Source organism: Hemibagrus wyckioides, linkage group LG09 (assembly GCF_019097595.1).
Source record: "Hemibagrus wyckioides isolate EC202008001 linkage group LG09, SWU_Hwy_1.0, whole genome shotgun sequence".
Lineage (NCBI taxonomy): Eukaryota > Metazoa > Chordata > Actinopteri > Siluriformes > Bagridae > Hemibagrus > Hemibagrus wyckioides.
Window position 1 is genome coordinate 15,505,475 of NC_080718.1, and position 21,531 is coordinate 15,527,005.

At 38.1% G+C, this 21,531-nt stretch overlaps 4 protein-coding genes across 9 annotated transcripts; 3 read left to right on the forward strand and 1 right to left on the reverse strand.

Annotated features, from left to right (window-relative positions):
* Positions 1–63: 63 nt before the first annotated feature.
* Positions 64–4,647, reverse strand: pacc1 (proton activated chloride channel 1). 6 transcript variants are annotated; one of them, XM_058398989.1, is made up of 9 exons: positions 4,498–4,647; positions 3,354–3,577; positions 2,717–2,813; positions 2,358–2,570; positions 2,080–2,234; positions 1,431–1,570; positions 1,175–1,316; positions 976–1,083; positions 64–865 (listed from the first exon to the last, which is right to left on the reverse strand). In XM_058398989.1, exons 2-9 carry the CDS (start codon positions 3,387–3,389, stop codon positions 704–706), a joined length of 1,053 nt encoding a protein of 350 aa, XP_058254972.1. In that variant the 5' UTR covers positions 3,390–3,577; positions 4,498–4,647; the 3' UTR covers positions 64–703. The 6 variants fall into 6 exon arrangements, with proteins under 6 accessions (XP_058254972.1, XP_058254974.1, XP_058254973.1 ...); XM_058398991.1 differs by having other exon boundaries at positions 3,354–3,602; positions 4,498–4,633; XM_058398990.1 differs by lacking the exon at positions 4,498–4,647 and adding an exon at positions 4,216–4,356 and having other exon boundaries at positions 3,354–3,602.
* On the forward strand, positions 4,391–5,783 carry nenf (neudesin neurotrophic factor). The gene is made up of 4 exons (XM_058398994.1): positions 4,391–4,531; positions 4,627–4,687; positions 4,962–5,065; positions 5,155–5,783. The coding sequence occupies exons 1-4, from the start codon at positions 4,391–4,393 to the stop codon at positions 5,326–5,328; spliced, it is 480 nt and encodes a 159-aa protein (XP_058254977.1). The 3' UTR covers positions 5,329–5,783.
* Positions 5,784–7,174: 1,391 nt separating this feature from the next.
* Positions 7,175–11,531, forward strand: tagapa (T cell activation RhoGTPase activating protein a). Its single transcript, XM_058398983.1, has 10 exons — positions 7,175–7,323; positions 7,740–7,818; positions 7,945–7,995; positions 8,326–8,398; positions 8,596–8,753; positions 8,877–9,038; positions 9,151–9,260; positions 9,377–9,542; positions 9,641–9,749; positions 9,865–11,531. Exons 2-10 carry the CDS (start codon positions 7,792–7,794, stop codon positions 10,959–10,961), a joined length of 1,953 nt encoding a protein of 650 aa, XP_058254966.1. The 5' UTR covers positions 7,175–7,323; positions 7,740–7,791; the 3' UTR covers positions 10,962–11,531.
* A 155-nt stretch (positions 11,532–11,686) lies between these two features.
* Positions 11,687–20,994, forward strand: ezra (ezrin a). The gene is made up of 13 exons (XM_058398984.1): positions 11,687–12,038; positions 14,323–14,406; positions 15,130–15,225; positions 15,707–15,981; positions 16,272–16,355; positions 16,470–16,616; positions 16,925–17,021; positions 17,651–17,814; positions 18,088–18,218; positions 18,342–18,502; positions 18,860–18,952; positions 19,129–19,380; positions 19,952–20,994. The coding sequence occupies exons 1-13, from the start codon at positions 12,027–12,029 to the stop codon at positions 20,114–20,116; spliced, it is 1,761 nt and encodes a 586-aa protein (XP_058254967.1). The 5' UTR covers positions 11,687–12,026; the 3' UTR covers positions 20,117–20,994.
* Positions 20,995–21,531: the final 537 nt, after the last annotated feature.

Genomic DNA, 21,531 nt, shown 5'->3' on the forward strand with positions numbered 1-21,531 from the left:
ATTGTAAATCCAGTATTGTCTACGTTCATGGAATTGCATATCATCACAATTACAAAGGACAAAAAAAATTTAACGGGTATATATTGTAGGTCACAATACAATATTATTTTCAAAACATATATCAGCCAAACAATGTTTGCTGTTTTAAAATTAACAGTCAGAAATAGCAGAATTTGACCAAAACATAATCCATGAGAATTCAATTAGTCTTTCATTCTGATCTAAAATCAAGCAGCTCTCATAGCACTTTTCAAAATATGTTACAACCGGATTTGGTCACAAATAACAGTGAACAGTGAAACATAACAACACACACACAAAACAGATTCTTTGCTTTCCGAGATCAAGCCCTAAATCCATGTTGGATTTCCTGCACAGACCATTGAAATAGGATGACGCAGCATCTACTATTAATATTTCTAAGAAAAGACTGGAGAAAGAGAAAAACCGTAGAAGACTCTCTACATCGTCAAAGCCAGTTTGATATACTTTCATCCAGTACTTATTCAAAATAATGTCAGTAGTCATTCTGGAATGTCAGGTAATAAAATACTGATTCAATAAAAATAAGATTTCATGGTTGTGTTGAAATTAGTTATAAAAATAAAAATTTCTCTTTCACATTAAAATCTCTTTTTGTGAACATTGAAAATGTTGACAGTGAGTACTGAATGTTGGACAGTGGCCAACACTTGATTGTCAGTCAACTGATTTGGTTCATTTCCCTGATTTTGGCTCTTAAGTGTCTTTTGCGAATTTTGATCATCCACTTTATGCTCAACTTGGCAAAGTTAGCAGCTTTGAAAAGAGCCATCAAGACCCCACAAAGAATGGCTATGGTGTTCCATGGATTTGCTGTGACAATCTGTTGGCCAAAAAAAGTAATTGATTAGATAGACATTTTCTACCTTTCCTTTTTAGGAGTGATGTGATTTAGTAATTTTTTTTATTATGGTATAGAAAACATCTACTTACATCTTTGACTTGTTGTATAAATGGATCTCGCCATTGAAACACAATAAAGAAAAGCTCATCCGTTTGCTCTTGTGGAGGCCTCCTGTCATTGTACTTCACCACACTAGACTGCAAAATAATGTACAGATTATACCATAATCCAACACTACCATTAAAATGTGGGTAATTATAACTGAAGGAGAAAAAAATCATAGCCTACCTCTTGCCTGAATTCGACAGATTCGTTTGCTTTCCCAGATGTCCGAACTAAAGACATTTTGACCCAGGTCCGAAAGCCACCAGAGAAAGTCCACATCGAGTAGTTTTTTTCACACTCCCTCATGAATTCAGCTTTATCTGAGCTGGTGGCCAGAGGACAGTTGTAGTACATGTTACCACTATTTTCCTAAACACCATTTACAATAGAAGGAATCGGACAAGGTGATATTGATGGACACTGCAGAAAGTATCTCTACCTTTGAAGCATATCACTGAACTGGGCAAACAGCATGTAACTGATGGCACTGAAGTCCTCTTCGGTTTCATTCTGACTGAATTGTAGAAATATGAGCTCTCGGTTCCTGACATCTGTTGGACCTTCAACCACCAGGGCTTGCTTATGCAGCACATCATTTATATTACATAACATGTTATTAATACAGTTTCCATGATGCCTTGCACACACCTAATCCGTCAGTTAAGTAAACAAGCTTTTCAAAGACAAAGAAAACCTGAAATTATACAGGGCTGAATTTCCAAGGACTGCAGCATAGAAAAACATTAGTAAATGGTAGACTGAGAATCACAGAGATGAAACTTTCTACCAGTTAAAAGTAATTAGCTACACTGTTTGAAAAAGAATAGTCTTAAGGGTTTTAGATTTACAAAAAAAATACATCTTCAACAGTCACTTTTCACATGCCCATTAAACAGGCCGAGACATGTTTGGGAGGCAGTTGCAACACACATGCAGCATTACATGCCAATATTCCATTTAAAGAATAACACCAATAATGGAGGTCTGGTTCTTCTAGAACCAAATATACACTATACAGTGAAGTAATCTAAACATGACTTTTTAAAAAAGAGAATCGCTAGCAAATCATACATACAGAAGAAACTTACTTTCGTATGGTTTGTGTATGGGTCATTATAAATAACTTCCTTTATTACACAGTCACCGTCGTCCTTCTGTCCTGCCAATAAACGAGGAGGGATATGATCGTGGTAGTGGTGCCGACAGCTTAATAACCGAGCTTTCCCTGGGTACAGTGCAATTCCTGCAGAGGAAAAAAAAAAAAAAAGCACTTACACATATTACGCATACCACATCGCTATGGAAATCTTTGTTAAAGAACCATGGTAGTTAATCACAAAAGCAGTATTGTGTGTATGAACCACACCTGGGGGAGCGAACTCCTCAACCTCTTTGAATGACACAGACATTACAGGATGATTGAGCTTCTCCAAGAAGTCAGAAATAGTTTGATAGGCCAAAAATACGGCCACTGTTGTTAACATAAGGTAGATGAGAACAAGAATGACCGTGAAGACATTTTTCAAACAAGTTTTGTTGAAGGCAGTAGAGTGTGGACTGTTGTCCATAACATCCACATCTGTAAGAAGACCAGACCTAATTTTAGGGAAGAGTTCTATATACCCATGTTTCAAACACAATTTCAACACCATCATCCAGATCTACAGTTGTATTAAGGTCAGATTTTATTTTTTTTATTTTTTTAAAAAAATGCTGTATCCACACCTGGTAAGACGTCACAGTTGGCTTCATCTTCATCCTGGGCAGCATCTCCTTTGTGCTGGCAGGATTGTGCTCCTCGTACACAATCATCATCATTAAACTATAAAATTCAGGTTATACTACCAATTAGCACAATATCTAGGAATTTATGTTTGTATTAAAATATACTCCACCCGGTCATGTTATGTTTACATATATTAATAAAATGTATGAGAAATGTCTCAGGAATAAAAGAGACTGTACATTTCTACTATGATACTTAACCATTAGTGGCTATATTTTGCTTAGAAACTAGTGTACTTTTATAGTGAAAACTTTACACTCAACATCAAATTAAAGGTACAGTATTGATCCCTACGTTACATCATTAAATGATAAGCTACATTCTCCCTACGTTTATTCACAACTGCATTGTCTCAAATGCATGCACGTTGCACTTTTTACGTAGTCAGCTGTTATCACATGACCATACAGCGCAACAGCAGTAATAAATTACCGGTCAGCTATAGATCAACTATAACGTCCATCATAAACTACACATGCGTGGTTACATTTTTCTTTTGTTAACCCACTAAACAATCAGACTTAAATTCAGGATACAGTCTAATCTTATTCAAACATGAGTCTGTTTCAGACTCACCTCTTGGTAGCAGCAAGATGTCTCCTTTCGTAGCATTTTCTTGCCCCGGTGTTTTGTACAGTTTTCGGTATAGCTGGCAACTTGCTTAACAACTTTCAGTCAATATCGATGCAATCCATACGATGCCATTGATATGATCAGTGAACATATCGCAGGATCTTCATTCGAGGAAAGCGTTAATGTGTCTCTCAGCTGGTTCAGCGCCAGCAGTGACATCACAGCGCCTGTGTTTGGGACACAAGGATAGGGCTGAAACCCAACAACTAGTCATTAAATGGCTATAGCAAAAGCAGTGTGGCATCTACAGGCATTACTCAGGCCTGTTATTTGGCATAGTGTTCATATTTTTCTTTTTAATTACTACATTAGATAGTACATAACAAGAACACGCATGAATTCTCGTGATAAGCACGTGAGCTGGGATAGAAAGTACTAAGAAAAGCCAACAAATGGATATGAATTAAACGGTTTAAAAGAAAAAAAAAGAGAGTCTGATATTTACCAAAGGATAAACACCAGCTATTCAATCAAATATACGTGGATCCAGATTATTCCTGAAAACCACTGTTTAACATATATTTACAAAGACGCCCTGATGAGACAGTAAGTCTGAAAGAGTAAGTGTTGGTTACAATACAGAGGAATAATAATAAATAAATAAATGGAATAATGATGATTCGGAATACTGTTCTGTACAGTGAGGTGTGTTTAAATACTACTTTTAGATCAAAAATTATTTTACATTAATAAAATAACCCGAACGTAATTTTTTTACATCCGGTCACGAATTCCACTTTCAAAACAAAAGTCTAATGAAAGAAGGAAGTTTGGACTGTCAACAAAGAACATTTTCCATACACACCTTCGAAGGAAAAATACATCATCGGTGTCAAACAAAACGGTTTTGTTGGTTTTTTTTTTACTGTACGACTGTGTCAGTCAAAGGCGTTACTAGAAGTTATTTGTGGAAATTTAAAAAAAAAAAAGTTTGTTTATTTCACACGGACACATTGTAGAGCCCGTGAACAGCCGGCATAATGCTTCATGCGCAACTTATTACCCTTTTTGCGTTAGTACTCATCTGTTTGGCGGAGGAGTCTAAATTAAAAGTAAAACCCGCGTCAAAACCTGTCAGGTTATTCACCGATGAAGAGTTGAGAAGATACGATGGAAGTGAGGTAGACTATTCCCGCCGCAGATCCACTGGATTTTGAGTCGTGAATTTTTTCCCCTTAATGCAACATGTAATGTGTGTTACTTTTGCATTCCTCAGGACGGGCAGCCCATTTACATGGCCGTAAAGGGTGTCGTGTTTGACGTAACATCTGGCAAAAGTTAGTTGTAGGCATGGTTTAGATTTGGTTTAAATCAATATATAGTCTACTATACAAACATATGTATTAGTATTTACTACTATCTAGTACGGGAGTGTACTTCCTCCTATGCAGACAAGGATTGCTTATTTTACCTGAAATTTCTTTGTGTTGCCTCTTTTGACACCTGTAGTTTTTGGTAACATTCCTCAAATGTGCTCAATAAACATGAGTATAATGAGAATGAGAATAAACATTGCAATAAATAAAGTTACATTTATTTTTTGTTTTACAGAATTTTATGGTAAGGGTGCCCCTTACAACGCCCTTGTGGGCAAGGACTCAACCCGAGCTGTGGCTAAAATGTCCCTTAATCCTGAAGATCTGACCCATGATACAGTGAGTTGCTGAGGAGCACTTTTTAATGCAGTGGTCTGCAGTAGTTTACGAGTTAATTACTTTAACATCCTTTTTTCTCTCCATGTCAGACGGGCCTTACTAAGGAGGAGCTGGATTCCCTTGAGAGCGTATTCACTGGAACATACAAATCAAAGTACCCCATAGTGGGTTACACCCATAGACGCATTCTAAAAGATGGCAGCCCAAATGAAGATTTCAAACCAGAGGATCAACCTCATTTCACCTTCAAAAATGAGCTTTGATGCTTAGATAAATAGAACATTAAGGTTGATTCGGTAGTAATTATTAAAGATTTTGCATTGATTAATGTATGCTCTCTATATGTGGGATAAGATTACTATCTGAGAAATACCTCTCTAAAAAGATTAATTTCCTACTGATTTAGTTTGATAATTGTTTGGAGAATTTTATGGCAAGGGTGACACTCACAACGCCCTTGTGGTCAAGGACTCAACCAAAGCTGAGGCTAAAATGTTCCTTAATCCTGAAGATCTGACCCATGATACAGTGAGTTGTTGAGGAGCTCTTTTTAGTCATTTTGCATTGATTAACACCAGCTTCCTTCACATGGGATAAGATTACTGTCTGAGAAATATGTCTGTAACAAGATTAATTTTCTACTCATTTAGTTTGTTTTAGTCTCACTTCTGTATTTCTTGGCAATTACTGTATTTAATAAAGTTGTTGAAACTTCAAAGGTAGTGTAATACATTCAGTGTTGTCAGCAGTTCACAGCTACATGTAATTGGTTCAGGGATTTGTGTTATATCTGTTTACTAATATTTGAACTTTCTTTTAGTCCTTTTCTGGAATTTTTGTGCTATTCACCAGTTTGAGTAATTTAGTGTTTTTGGTGTACTATATGTGGGGGGAGCTAGTGGTATTAACCTTATGTGCTTTGGCTTTGGTGGTCTGTCTGCCCACACTCGAGTAAACGAATGATGCATAAGCTCTGTAGGTTTTTCCCTGGTGGGCTACTTTGAAGGTCAACGTAAAGGGTTCACCCACCTGTATGATTAAAAAAACAAAACATGGTAAATTATGTTTTTATAATGTTTACATATTTTGTACTTGTTTATTATCTAATTCTCTTCACATTCTCTGGTACTTTTGCTTTCACATTAACTACTAGTAGTAACCGACTGGGAAAGTTTGGTGATTCACTGCTAAAGATAGCGTTGTATAATTTTAGAAATTGAACACTGCTTAAGTTTGGGTACTTTCTACTCAATATTATACAAAAGTCTGTGTGAATTATTTCTGAACTGTGGATGTTATTTACAATAATAAAACACACTACACCTTAGAGATTCTAATTTATTCATTTTTTGGCCTTCTAAAGTTTCTCACATCAGACTGCCCACACAGTGCTTTGTAAACCAAAGAGATTCTAATCTGAAACTAATTTACATGAAGACTGTACATAGTAGGAGGCCAGACAGATAGTTGGCCAATTACAAGAAACGATAAATTCACTTGTTATCATTCAAACATGCGGGCTGATTGCTTTCATGAAATGACAGTAATCCAGTGAAAGCAACGTGCTGTCAAAAGATGAATTTCACAATGATTTTTCTGTGTTTCTTATAAATTCCCACCACAGCAGTAGGCTCTAGTACAATGATTCATTGTATAAGTTCTATTACAGTAAAAGCTTGCTCAGTAAATAATTATCCCTAAAAGACATCTTTACTGTAAAGTAGATGTCGGGTTTTTTTTTAAGTATATTTAAATACACATAAATGGAAAATCTTCTGGAAATAAATTGTGTTTTTCTGAAAATGCTTTCTGGTTTGTGATTAATTTAGAGACTAGAGAAAGTCAAGTCTACTTATCTTTTTAGACTTTCTCTTTATTTTTTAATAAAATTGGCCCTTTGAGCTAGCCACAGACCTACCCATGAACTGAACTTGGTGTATACCACTGCTCTATTTCAAGCATGTGTTATCTACTCTGATGTTATGGTGATGCAGGTGACACTTTCCACCCACCAGCGTATTTGTTATTGCCCTACATAGCTAAAGGGGGTGTTGGTAGTGGGAGTCCGTGATGCTGCTTCCTGTCTCCATTGCACATCAGAATTTCCCTTTCAGCCCACCCACTTTAGTTTTGTAGCGTGCTGTGGGTCTCTCTAAGTTATTCTCTCTCAGTCGTGCGTTGGTGTCATGTTGTCCTTGTGTCAATACAACTGCGTTCACTGCTTCTGAATTGGAGTAGAGACTGGATGCTTTCAAGAGGTAAGAAAAAATATTCATATTTATTGAAACCTATAATATGACAAAGGTATCATTGTTTTTGTTGAATTGTTTTTGAGTTGCTAAAATAGTTTGGTATTGCAGGTACTTTGTAGTGAATTATATTGGGGATGATATTTGTTTGTGATTAAGAGCAGTACTTTTTTCATTACAGTACATTCTAGCTGTATGATTATATATATAAGTACTGTATGTAGTGTAATTCATACTGTTTTAAATGGGTAATGTGCCTTCCTTTACACATTACATAAACATACATGGGCATATACTCACAACCTATTCTTGATTCAATTCTGCAGTGCTTTAAGTCTAGATAATATAGAATCAAACATGTTTTGGATTTAATCCCGACAGTATATGCTGATGATTTAAACATATTATTCATTTTGATTTCCCAGATAAACTGACAGACTAAAGAGTATTTTGTAGACATCACACCATAGCGCACTGATGAAGGTGTTGAGTGGCCACGTTGTGGTAAGCCATCCATTCCACATCCTTACTGTCTCCTAATGCCATCAGGGAATTTGATTATTGCATGTTTGCTTTGCTTTGCTCTGTATTATTTCACTGACAAGATAAACATTTGAACTTTTGTTTTAGACAAAATCTCAGTCTGAGAACATGGATCTACTCATCATGTCAGCCTCAGATGTAAGTATTTTGGACTCCACATCTTACACATACAGCACTTTTTAGGGCACCCATAAATAAAAGTGAAGAACCTTGCTTAATTATTCTTCTAAACACCTTTAAAGATGAAATCGTATTCACAAAATTGCAAATGGTATGCACCCTGGAATCACAGCCCTTCTCTATCACCTGCAGTGATGTTTACCTTTGATCATTTTTAGTCAAGATTGCTGAGAAAGTCTTTAAAACATGTCTAAAACCTCATTTCAATCTAATAACTTCCATTTATAGTACAGGGAAGAGCTGAGACTGTTGGTACATTTCTTTAACTGATCCCTCGTTTGCTTTCAGGGTCATAACAATATGGAACTCCCCCAACTTAAGCAACCAAATGATAACAAGTTGGTGACCTCCTCCCACACTGGTAAGTTCTGAAAATTTCTCTTCACTTGTTTTTCTTTTATTTGTAAACTGTCACCGTGTTTACCATTTACCAAACTGATTTGCTGTAAGTGATAACATAATACCACAGTAAATGTTTATTCATTTGGATCTAATTGCATTTGAAGTTCATTTTCAAATCATTAGATAAAGTTTGTATTTGTTTATTCGAATTGACAGACAATATCAGCCGAAAGCGCTGGAGGAACGTTTTTCAGCGGGTAAAAAGAAGACAGATGGATCCTGGTTGTGCTACTCAGCTTCAAAGCAAGGCACTTTTTGGACAAGATTTGTCAGATGTTTGTGAAAAAAATGGCTATCCCCCAGAACCCATTATGGTATGTCTCAAATTGATCATACAATGCAATATAAAATTGGAGTTGTTTTTTTTTTGTATAGTTTGTATTACAAACTTGCAAAGTCAAAGTTGTAACCTCCATGCTCTTTTTTCCTGTCTTCAGGATATTCTGTTAGCACTGTGCAGAAAGGGCCCATACACAGAAGGGGTTTTCAGGAAAGCTGGTAATGCTAAGGCTCTGAAAGAAATCAAGGAGCAACTCAACAATGGAGTGGAAGTTGATCTGAAAACTAAGCCTGTGATCTTACTAGCTGATCTCCTCAAGGTAACACTTATTGACTTAAATTGTATCTACCAGTTCTACCTATGTTGTGTTGAAGTATATGTGGTAATATCCAAGTATGTTAATACCTTGAATCTGATTGAATGAATGGCAGGATTACTTGAGGCACCTGCCTGGCAGTTTGCTAATGGCGGATCAATACCAGGCCTGGATGACAGCAATGCAAAAGAATGATTTACATGAAAGGTGCACTGAGCTCCAATTGTGAGTATGACTTTGAATTGCATAAATGACATAACTTTCATTTAAGTTTAGAAAACAAATGAGGTAACATATAACAAACATAATTTAATCTTATCCCTGTGTTTATTTCCTTTCAGGGTGATTAACACACTTCCAGAACCAAATATCATCCTCCTGAAACACCTAATTGTTTTGCTGTACCACATATGTGCCAATACAGATAGAAACAAGATGAATTCCTCCAGTCTAGCTGTTTGCATTTCACCCAACTTGCTCCAGACTGACATTGAACTGATAAAAAATGTGAGTATGGTATTATATACACTCACATACTATATATTAGTAAGATCAAGCAATGTGTGTTTTTAATGTGAGTTCTAACCAACCATGCTTCCATTTAGGTGACAAAACTGACTGAGTTCCTCATTGAAAACTGTTGTGAAATATTTGGAACGGATGCATTGACACTTCTTGGGGACCCAGAAGAGGAAGAACTCAGTGATAAAAATGGTAATACACTTAAAAACAAACAAATAAAAAAAATCCATCTGAAATCCTTCACATAAGATTAAAATTTTAAAAGAATTTTCAAATTTATATAACTGCACTTTGTTTCCTCTGATAGATTCACTGACCTCACTCCATCATGATTCTGCCTATGACACTGATGTGGATGGGTATAAAGGAAGCTACACAGAAATGCACGCCTTCCATTCTGATTCGGAAGAGAAATCTCTGGATTGCTTTCAAGTGTCCTCCTCCCCTGATACTGAGAGGAAACACACGAGTAAACCTTTTATTCGCAGGTGCTCTGAGCCAACAATTGTATTCAACAAAAGTGCTCGAAACCAGCCTGCCCTAAGCAGGAGCCACACAGAGATGGACTTTTATGGACATATATTGACAAAACAGATCTCAGATGAACGTGTTTTGACAGGGGCTGACGAACGGTTGTCTCTTATGCCTAAGAACATCTGTGTTTCACCTCCAGGTGAATATTTCCAGTATACATGTAAAGACTGCTCATGCTGCTCCTCAAGTTCTCTGGAAAGCACCTTCTCCAGTGCCTCGGAGAACTCCATCCAAACTAACTCTTCTATAAATTCATCCCCCAGTCACAGACAGGCCGTCCAACGGAAACTGTCTTTCCCTAGCCGTTCAAAGGCAACTGTGCTTGGTGAAAGCAAGAAACGCTCCCAATCAATGAAAGCCCCAAATTCTCGGACTAAGGTTTGCTTTTCTCGGGGTGGCATTAGCAAGCGAGCTCAGAAGGCCTTACGCCACAGCCAGACTCTCCCTGAAGTGCTGCCTTTAGACAGGACCTTCTTCGTGTCACAAAAGCCTAGACGTTTATCTAGTGAGGAAGTGTTCCAGCAAGTGGACAGCAGGATTTTGAGTAATCCTCCATCGTATGAGCAGGCAATTCTAGACAATGCTCAAACTGTGCTTTCACTCTGCAGCCCATTGACTGTTGATGCTGCCAGGTGTATGTCAAGGCACACAAGCAGTCAGTCCACATTCCCTGCAGAACCATCAAATTCCTGCTCAGTAAAACATAGCATTTGCTGGGGTGGAGAGAGGAGTGATGTATTGGCTGCGTCATCTACACCACAACAGGGGACTGTATCAGAGACTGAATCTGAAGAATCTAACAACGGCCTGTCGCACTGTGGTAGTCAACAACTGTTGGAGACTTTAAATGTCAGAGAGACATATGTGTGATATGTAATGTTTTGTAACATCCATAAATAAGTGGGTTATTTTTCTACTGATGTATTTTGAAGCAAAAAAGAGTACCTGTATCTACAAAATAACAAGAGCTTCTAAGAAGTCTGTAATCGTATATATAGTTTCTATATAAAATGCAGCTTTGATGAGTTTGTGATCTATGAAATGTATAGCGCCTGCACTTTACTTTGTTGCATTGTCCACAATCATAGCAGTCACGTCTTGTCTTGAGGCCAAATTGCAACGGTGAAATCAAGTGGTATCAATGTCAATCAAATGCCTTTACTGCGACTCATCAGTCAGATGTAGAACAGGTGTCTCGAGAAGGTATATACTGAGGGAAAAGCGCATACCTCACGGTGACCTGCGATACTTATAAAAACTGGTACGATACTACCACGCCCAATGTGTATGTACAGTCATTAAGGGTGGATTCACGTGGACACGGTTTGACAAGATACACACCCATGGTAGAGAAAAAAAAAACAACTGTTCATGTAAAATGGATCTTAATAGCACTTTTGTGACCGTACACGGAATAAACATTTGTATGTTGTCCTATCACTGTGTGCGTTCTGTCATGTTTTTGTAGAAATCCTTTAGCAGGAACTAGCCTAGCCACTCGCTCAGGACTTGCTGGGTCTGTGCACCTGTCGGTCTCCGCCCATTGGCCCAGTACCGTCACAGCACATATGAAGCCTTTTTAATGCGGTTTGCTTGCGGGAGGTCGGTCAATACGCTCTTCTCTCCGTCAGGGAACAAAGGTCGGGTTTCTCAAGGTGCTCCAGAACTCGCTAATTGTGTGTTAAAGTGGAGCCTTGGCACTCTTTAACTTGAAAGGCGCTCAGGCTTTATCGTAGCCATTATCGGGGCGAGGCTCTGACACCATCTATTGACAATGAGTCAGAAATGAACCTCAACCCGAGCGCTCCTCGCCTCCCGAGCTCAGTCACTCCGCTCCGCGCGCGCGCACGCTCAAGCAAAAACAGCTAAAGCCGGTTCTGTGTGAACTCAACCTTTATTTTTTCCTGAAAGCAGAAACACACAACAGGACCGATAATGCCGAAACCAGTAAGTGACTGTCTTTTCATCAACCTCCTTATGTGTATTACTTTTTAAAGATCAAGATAAAACAGTTAGGACATTACCTGGCGTCAGTAATAAGTACAAATAAATATTATAGGCAACTTTATTTACACGTTACAATAAGAACAAATGAATTAGTTCATAAAGTTATGTACCACGCCGAATCAAATTGTCTTTACTTATTTATAAAGAGTAGACGAGCTGTAAGTATACGCTACATTGAAAAGTGTCAAATGATTGAGTTATGCGGAAGTTTCTGATTAACCCTAGGTGTCGGCATACATGAAATGCACAGTCATGACTACTTACTTCTATTAAGGACCCCAACATATATTTCATTTTCTGATCACACTAGAATCTATATAAGTGACGGGATTTGAATGCTTTGTGATTGTATAGAATAACTGAGAAGATTGTCGTGTGAAAAGTTTTCACGTTTGACACTTAGCCACACAAAAATGCGTCATACATGGCCGGCCTGGCTGACTGGTTTTTTGGTGGTTGTCATTTAAACATTCCACTGAATTCAAAAACGAAACACGGAGCACTGAGTGAAGTTATAGTTCCCACTTTAAAATGAGAAAATGTCTTTTTAAGTGACATGGTTGTCAGTGACTTCTAGATATTTAGTGTGATAAATGGCTACTTTATAACCATTTCCTTGTGGGCAATTCAGACATGTTAAAGTCATACTAAAAAAGTTAGTCATACTGCATAAGGAGTAGCATTTTGAAGTCCAAAGTAGACACTAACAGCTGGAGTATATATTTAACACACCTTACATAGTTTTCCAGATTAAATAGACGCTGAAACCATATTCAAGAATGATGAATACTGTAGAGTAAAACATTAGCTAAGCAGACTGCCTGGGCCACAGTGTTTGGATATGGTGTCACATTACCCTTCATTTCTTATTATGCTTTAGCTATATGTTGGTCATTTGGATAATGCTTGATCAGAAAAAAAAAGTAAATGAATGCTCTTATAGGCCTAGTTCCTCTGTATTTTTTTCAGAGGCAATACTGCTGAACTGGGGAGGTTTCAGATTCCAAAGATACCCTATCACCCAAAGCACAATCATGAACAGGAACAAAAGTCCCAGTGTTAGTAGCAAACACTGTGGAAATGATTTGAGTGGAGTAGTGTGTACATAGTGACTTGTGCCTTGCGGTGGTGGTGGTGCTGGGGTAATCAAAGCTCCAGGAGAATTAGAAATCCACCATATAGTGCTTGGACTGACCCCTATCCTGGAATGGGCCAGTCTTGTAGCCAGATAAAAAAATTTACAGCTCTGATAAATAGTTTACTGTTGCCCAGGGAGATGCTGATTAACCAGTGGCACTCAGAGGACTTTCATGTTACAAGTAACGAGCAAATCCAGCAGTGAGGATATGCTTTTCAATATACGATATAACATTCCATGGTTGACTATGCTTTTTTCAACACAAAAGGCACATACATATATATATATATATATATATATATATATATATATATATATATATATATATATATACACACACAAGTGTGTGTGTGCATGTATGTATAGTATGTATGTATGTATGTATGTATGTATGTATAGTACAATAATAACAACCAATCAATGCACATCATTTAACATGGTTCAGGGTTCAGGACAAATGTCTATTATATTACCTATTTAAAACATATATGCGTATGATCACCCACAACTTTTAAAGAAGAATTATACTCATTTATAGCAGCCCAGTGAACCTTGACAGAGGTTCAGAGGCATTGCCAAGGTTACAGGTTACACAACTTCTTTATGAACTTACTTCAGTGCTGTAAAGACAGACCCCTTTGAACCCTTGTGCAACACAAGTTAGAGTGTCAGCTCTTTCAGTCATTACCACTGTAAAGGCAGGCAAAGTGAAAAAGACAACGAAGAGCGTATTACCATGAAACTCCTTACCAAGAAAAGAGAGTTTCTATGTTGAATTTTATACATGCACATTACATGACTCAGCGTCAGTGTTAGGATCATAACACACAATTTGTAGGTAATTTTACTGTAAGCCCTGCTTTTCCTAGAAACACGAAATTTCCTGTATGAAAGTATTTCCATTGAATGTTTGTGTAACTGTTGTGAATCTAGACCAACTGGCTCCATGTCATCTCATGTAATTGACATAATTTATCTAAACATGTCTTGGTGTAGTGGCATTCCTTTCAGCTGGTTGACACAGAGAGTACTCTCTGTGTCACTTCACTCAGTTAGGACCCTTCTAATGTGTTTGCTCTTGCTTAGGTCAATGTCCGCGTCACTACAATGGACGCCGAGCTGGAATTTGCCATCCAGTCTGTCACCACAGGGAAACAGCTCTTTGAGCAGGTGAGATTCACTGGTCCTGTGGCCTAAATACAGATGCAGATATTTGTGAGCAAACTGACATTAACCGAAAGGCATGTGTGGAATGGCCACAGATCTGATAGTAACCATTCTCAAACACTACACTGTAAATTCCATTCTACTGAGGATATGTTTCAGTATTTTAATGACTGTTGAACAGTTGAACAGCCTCTCAAGTGAAAGTGCAGATTAGACAGAATGTAAGCCTGTAGTCTGAATAAGTACAGGGAATACATAGTTACATATTGTCAGTGGCTACATTATATGTGCCATGGGGCAGTCATAGAGAGTAAATGATTTGTGCAAATATTGTCCGGTAACTCCTGGCAACGTCTACTTTATGGCATAACGTGTCACATGATATAGGGCCTTTAGGTGGGGGACTCCAGCAACTGATAAGATGAAGCTGTGAAGAAGGGCAAGGGTAGTTTTACTGTTAATAATGTTGATGATGTGTTAACTGGAAGGTATTGATTACTCTGTCCTACATAGAAATGTAGAGGAGAACATCCATGCAGATATTTTGCAATAACCAACCCTTCAACAAGAGCCCCACCCATTATACCTGGTGCCAGTGTGACTAGTGCTGTAGTCATTTTTCATGACGTGCCAAACTGACTAGGATATTGATACCTGAGCTCATTTTTATGCGAACATTATAATGTCAGTCATAAACAGTGAGTGTAAAATGTTTCTCTGCCTCAGGTCGTCAAGACAGTGGGCCTACGTGAGGTGTGGTATTTTGGCCTGCAGTATATGGACACCAAAGGATATCTTACTTGGCTGAAACTGGAGAAAAAGGTATATTTACTTATACCTGTGTTCGATGTTCCAAGAGTATGTATATCACACTGTCACTTTGCTGCATATGTAGCTTGACACGGATCTAAAGGGAAAACTTAAAAATGCTAAACAAACCCTGAGCCTACAACATCTATTCACATCTCTGGTTACATGATCACGTGGCTTGACTAGTCAGCTATCCTGGCTGCTTTCCCAGACACAGATTAAGCCTAGTCTTTGACTAAATTACAATGTCAATGGTAAGTGTCCATTGAAAATACATTGTGGTCTCTGTGTACCCAGGAAACCGGCTCTTCAAGTACAAGCACAGATGCAAATATTTGTCTGGTTTATTCTTTTGTTATTAAATTGAAAGTAGAATAGTTTAATATGCCTCTAATATGTGCCCCATTATATGCACATATAAACTGCTATAGACCACAAAGTCTTTCACCAGCTTATACCACATTTATGCTATGTCTCTTTTGTGTTGCCTCAGGTGTTATCTCAGGATGTGAAGCGAGAGACCCCACTACAGTTTATGTTCCGGGCTAAGTACTTCCCTGAGGATGTGGACAATGAGTTGATCCAGGACATCACACGCAAGCTATTCTTCCTTCAGGTGAAGGATGACATCTTGAGTGACAATGTCTACTGCCCTCCAGAGACAGCTGTGCTTCTGGCTTCCTACTCTGTGCAGGCCAAGTATGGAGATTACTCCAAGGAGACCCACAAATCTGGCTACCTTACAACAGAGCGCCTGCTACCCCAAAGGTCAGTCAGGGGCAGCCTGACCTAAACTAGGCTAAATTCCTAGCATTTAATATTAAGCTCATATATAAATAAAATATCATTTTTTCAGTTTATATTAATGGTACCAATGAAACCTACTCTTGCATTGGATGAGAATTTATCCTAAACTTATTTTGTTATCCTTTTAGATATTTCCGGTCCTATATTTAAACTCAGTAATCAATATCAAATAAAAAAGTATTTACCGTTAGATGTGTTTATGACTTGCTGGTTCATTTTAAAAATCCAGCTTTATAATTATGTCTCTACAGAGTGCTTGAGCAGCACAAACTCTCCAAAGATCAGTGGGAAGATAGGATCCAGGTTTGGCATGAGGAGCACAGTGGCATTTTAAAGTGAGTCATGTGGTTTTCTTAAGTGTAAATATACTCAACCCACAAAAAAAGCAAACCAAAACAAAAAAACACCCAAAACAAAACAATTCATAAATTTCAATGTTTGCTCTCTAGGGAAGATGCTATGCTGGAGTACTTAAAAATTGCACAAGATTTGGAGATGTATGGAGTCAACTACTTTGACATCAAGAACAAGAAAGGAACAGAGCTATGGCTTGGTGTGGATGCTCTTGGACTTAACATCTATGAGAAGGATGACAAGTAAGCATTTGATTTTATTTTATCATGTGAAATTATTCAGTCAGCAAAACCATTGACCTGCTGGTCATCAGAAGCACTTGGCATAAGGATTTTAGTATAAATCAGGTATTATGGCCAGTGTGACAGCAGTTATTGTCTGTTCAGTCAGTGACCCCTGGAGTAACTCAAACTCCCTGGGTCTGTGCTGCAGGTAAACATGACCGCATGACTCTTGTTATTAAGAGTTCATTGCACTTAAAGTTTGATGTTTTCAATACACCTATGATGAAGCTTGAGAATAACCTCACACCTCTACTATTGTTGCATAGATTGACACCGAAAATCGGATTCCCATGGAGTGAAATCAGGAACATATCATTCAATGACAAGAAATTTGTCATCAAACCAATTGACAAAAAGGCCCCAGTAAGTGTTATGTCGCTTCATTTTTATTGCATCATTATAATTCATATGCACTTTCATAAATGTAACACATTGTTGAGTTCAGGCTTACATTCTTCACTCTTGTGCACCTTTTGCTTTTAGTTTCACTGTATATTGCTAAATAATTCGTAGTTGAATACTGAATAATAATATGCCTAATGATTAGATTATGAAAAGATTTTCAGGGGTTAAAGATACCCCAAACACACCTTAGGTGATGTAATTTTACATTCATGGTTTATATATAGAAATATGACTCATTGAATTGTCATAAGGAAAGCCACGCCTTTACTTGTTGTCAATACAAATGTATTTGTTTATATGCTAGTAGGCTGTGGTGTCATATGTCATAGAATCCTGACTGGTCACTCCTATATTAGCCTGCCTTGGAGATATTCTTTTACATTTATATAATCCCAGCATATAACTAACTCAGTCCATGATTAATAATGAAATTAGTGTCCAAAATGGCTAAGAGCCTAGAAAAGCAATTAGGCTACAGTTTCCCAACACAAGCTCCTGGATATTACAGGAACCTACAGATAGCATGACCTTTGGAGTGCATATAAATCACTGACATGCTAAGCTTCCCCTTGTTCTTGTTCTTTTAGGACTTTGTGTTCTATGCTCCTCGTCTGCGCATCAACAAGCGCATCTTGCTGCTGTGCATGGGGAACCATGAGCTGTACATGCAGCGCAGGAAGCCTGACACCATCGAGGTGCAGCAGATGAAGGCACAGGCAAGAGAGGAGAAACACCAGAAGCAGATGGAGAGGTCTGATTGTTTATATGTATATAACACTGTAGACCAGTAATAGAGTGCAATAACTGAGTGTAACAGCACTGGAACTACCACTGAATGTGGAATGTAGGGAATGCATTTCGCTATGCTGGTTTTGTGTATGGAACAATATTATTGGTGTTCTACAATTCTTTGTATATGTTCTACTAATGAATGTCTTTGCTGATCTCATTGTGTTATGAAATTGTTATGTTTTCATGTGCTAATAGTTATTTAGGATATTTATTTTACAATACAATTTTTTAGAGCCCTGCTTGAAAGTGAGAAGAAAAAGAGGGAAAATATTGAGAGAGAAAAGGAGCAGATGGAGAGAGAGAAGCGGGAAATGATGTTGAGGCTTTCTCAGTTTGAGGAAAAGGCCAAGAAAGCAGAGAAAGGTACAGGATTCATTTACACACCCTTTTGCAGAAAATGGCAGCATGTCTAATGATAGACGTTGTCTACTAGTCCATTATAAATGAGCTGCTGCCCCCTGTTGATGGATTTTGCACATTGCACAGACCTGCAGATGCAGCTGGACAGGGCCGTGCGACTGGAAGAGGAGAGGCGAAAGGTAGAGCAAGAAGCTGCTCGTCTGGAGTCTGAGAGACAGGCGGCTCTGCTGGCTAAAGAAGAGCTGGCCAGACAAGCTGAAGACCAGATGAAGAACCAGGAGCAGTTGGTGAGCACCAAGTGATCATACTAAAAAGTGTCAGTGTGTAGATTAATAAAAACAGCTGGTACACTTTTACAATAAAAAGCTTTTTAATGGTTATTTGGATGGTACCAACTTTTTATAGGCTTTCTGCTTGACACATTCTGAATGGGGAAACCTTTTTCTTATAGTGCTCCACATAGAATGATTAGTTGTTCCCCCACACAGATAGACAGACCAGATAACCATGTATGGTGCTAGCCTAAACTTCAGACGAGCATCAGTCTTTTTGACTTCCATCAAAACTGCTTTATGATCTGATTTATCTGCTTCACTTAGTTTAATTTGATGTAACATGACTTTATGTTCATTCTGTCCCTAAAGGCTGCAGAACTTGCTGAGTACACTGCAAAAATTTCCTTGCTGGAGGAGGCTAAGAAAGCCAAGGAGCAAGAGGCTAACCAATGGCAGAACAGGGTGATTAACACCTTTATAATAGCATACATCTTTAGCTGTTAAAAATACATTTTTCTGTTAAATAATTGTGTGGTAATGATATTTGAAATTTTTAATTGTGAAATATTGAGTTTTAAATTTAGTCGGTTTGCCTCGACTTATCTGCAGTGTGAATCTTATTCCCATGTGGTGCTTAGGCTAGAGAGGCACAAGATGACCTGGTGAAGACTCGTGAGGAGCTTCACTTGATGATGGCTGCTCCAGTACCACCACCACCCTTGGTTATTGCAGAGGACGTCCAGGTGGAGGAGGCTGAGCATGACGACCACGATGAGAACATGAGAAGCTACAGCGCCGAATTCCAGGTTGAAGGCATTCGTAACAACCGCAATGAGGAGGACCGTCTCACTGAAGCTGAGAAAAATGAGCGTGTGCAGAGACAGCTTATGGTAAGATATGTTATATACACTCAGAAGAACTGTACACCTGCTCATTTCTGCATTATTGGAATTTGTGCAAACTGTGACCCAAGTAACTTTGATCATAGCAAGGTTGTTAGTGTCATATTGGCTGGATTGACTATTTAAGAATATGCTTATCTCCTGAGACTGGAAAAAAATTAGCCAGTGTTTTTCTTCAACTGTCCAGTTTCTGTGAGTTTGTGGCCACTGTAGATTTTGGTTTTTGACTGACAGGAGAGGAACCTGATGTAGTTCACTGTAGCCCATCTGTCTAAAGTTTTGACATAAGACTTAAGATAGCTTGTCTGGCACCATCAACCAGTCCACAGTCATAGACTTATGTTTGATGTAAACATTAAGTGACATTCCTGACCTGGGTCTACATGAGTTTATGAATTGCACTACTGTAACTGAGCCTGCTTGGAAAATTCTATTAATAAGCAGGTACAAGTGTTCAGTGGTGTCACACATGTGTGACCTTCGTTTTGCCAAACTGTTTTACAAGATCTTGGGCTAACCCAGTTTATCTGGTAATTAACCATGGACCAATATTGTGCAGGCCCTGAGCTCTGAGCTGGCAGATGCACGGGATGACACCAAGAAGACCCAGAATGACATTCTGCACATGGAGAACATGCGTGCTGGGAGAGACAAGTACAAGACTCTGCGTCAGATCCGCATGGGCAACACCAAGCAGAGAATAGATGAGTTTGAAGCCTTGTAGGGACTGATATCATCTCTGAATAACCTCAACCAAAACAAAACATCTGGCTAGCTCACCGGTGGTCTCACTTTCCATTTGGTGTCCAAGTAACTGTTATTTAGCCTTTCTCACTGTTATTTAATCATGGTAGGTTTATTGGACAGGATTTGTATTTTTAAAGATTCCTATGCTTGTATAAGGTGTTATGAAGTGGAGCAATTTGGGATTAAGATTCTTGTGATTGTGGTTACAGGAAGTCTTAGTTTCTCCCCAGCCCACATCCAAGTTCGGAGCTCCAACCTACTGAAATGCATCTCACAATATACTTACCAACTGTTAAACACCATTGTTTATGGGGTTTAGATTACATTAGGCAAGAGACATTCAGCCAAGATCATATTTATGCTAACTGTGCCATAGCTTTTTAAAACACACTAATTTAAAAATTTCCATCCTTTTTCTTGTAGTTGTAGTCTTTTGTAAAATAGTGCTGATTGTCAGAGATGTATAAGGAAAAACATCACCCTGTAAGATTAGACTGGCTGCTAAAGAGACCAAATGCATTCAATCTTGGCTATATATATTGTTGGAATGGAAAGGACTTGGTTTGCCATTTTTTTCTTCTTTACACTACATTTTGATTTTGATAAAGTTTAATAATGAATCATAAGACACCAAGTTGTTGAGCATATATTTCTATGTGAGATTTTTTAATTATTTGAACTGTATCTAATTTTTAAAATCCTGGAATGCCATAATGGTCTAGGTTTTAATTTGAGTTCAACATGCCATTCACACAAGCCTTAATACACATTATTACCACGTCAATGTCTAATGTTTGATGCTTGATGTGGGCCAAGTATGGTTTATATAATAAAATAAAAGGAACCACAATTCCAGTGAATGCTATATTTTTTAAAGAAACTATAATGAACACAATCCAATGTGGGTTTGTTTTTGTTTGTTTTTTAAATCGATGGCTGTTTTAAAAACCCTTTCAAAAAAAGAGTTTTGTCTGTGGTAAATCAGTGACTAATTTATTAGCTCCTCTTGTTCCACTGTAAGCTGAGGGACTGAGCAGTGCAGTTAAAAGGTGGATTGTTTGAGGGGATATTTACTCGCTGACCACATTGCTAATTGTGTTGCTAGACAACTTAAAATGCCTGGAAACCATATCATGTTTAAATATATGCTGGACCAACAATTGCAACTGCATTGAAGAGAGTTACATGGAAGTAAAGTTCCAGAGGCCTTTAAAAAAAATCCCTGCCACTTGATATTTAATTTCCTATATAGTTATTTATGTTCTTATTTGTGATAAGAAAAGTTACAATTTAGCTGAAAAATCCAGCTTGGGCCGAAAAGCTACCGGGTGCTAGAACACAGGCTGAGCTGGTCAAACTTGTAGACCATCAGTGCCAGCTGGTAAGTTCTTT

Coding starts and splice junctions, on each gene's coding strand:
- pacc1 (XM_058398989.1), bottom strand. CDS start 3,389: ATGCTACGAAAGGAGACATCTTGCTGCTACCAAGAG. Junction 1,317..1,430: donor TTCAGTGATATGCTTCAAAG/GTAGAGATACTT, acceptor TCTGGCCACCAG/CTCAGATAAAGCTGAATTCA. Junction 866..975: donor TTATACAACAAGTCAAAGAT/GTAAGTAGATGT, acceptor TTTGGCCAACAG/ATTGTCACAGCAAATCCATG.
- nenf (XM_058398994.1), top strand. CDS start 4,391: ATGCTTCATGCGCAACTTATTACCCTTTTTGCGTTAGTACTCATCTGT. Junction 4,532..4,626: donor GAAGATACGATGGAAGTGAG/GTAGACTATTCC, acceptor TGCATTCCTCAG/GACGGGCAGCCCATTTACAT. Junction 5,066..5,154: donor AAGATCTGACCCATGATACA/GTGAGTTGCTGA, acceptor TCTCCATGTCAG/ACGGGCCTTACTAAGGAGGA.
- tagapa (XM_058398983.1), top strand. CDS start 7,792: ATGAAGGTGTTGAGTGGCCACGTTGTG. Junction 7,819..7,944: donor TGTTGAGTGGCCACGTTGTG/GTAAGCCATCCA, acceptor CTTTTGTTTTAG/ACAAAATCTCAGTCTGAGAA. Junction 8,754..8,876: donor ATCCCCCAGAACCCATTATG/GTATGTCTCAAA, acceptor TCCTGTCTTCAG/GATATTCTGTTAGCACTGTG.
- ezra (XM_058398984.1), top strand. Junction 14,407..15,129: donor GGAAACAGCTCTTTGAGCAG/GTGAGATTCACT, acceptor TCTCTGCCTCAG/GTCGTCAAGACAGTGGGCCT. Junction 15,226..15,706: donor GGCTGAAACTGGAGAAAAAG/GTATATTTACTT, acceptor GTGTTGCCTCAG/GTGTTATCTCAGGATGTGAA.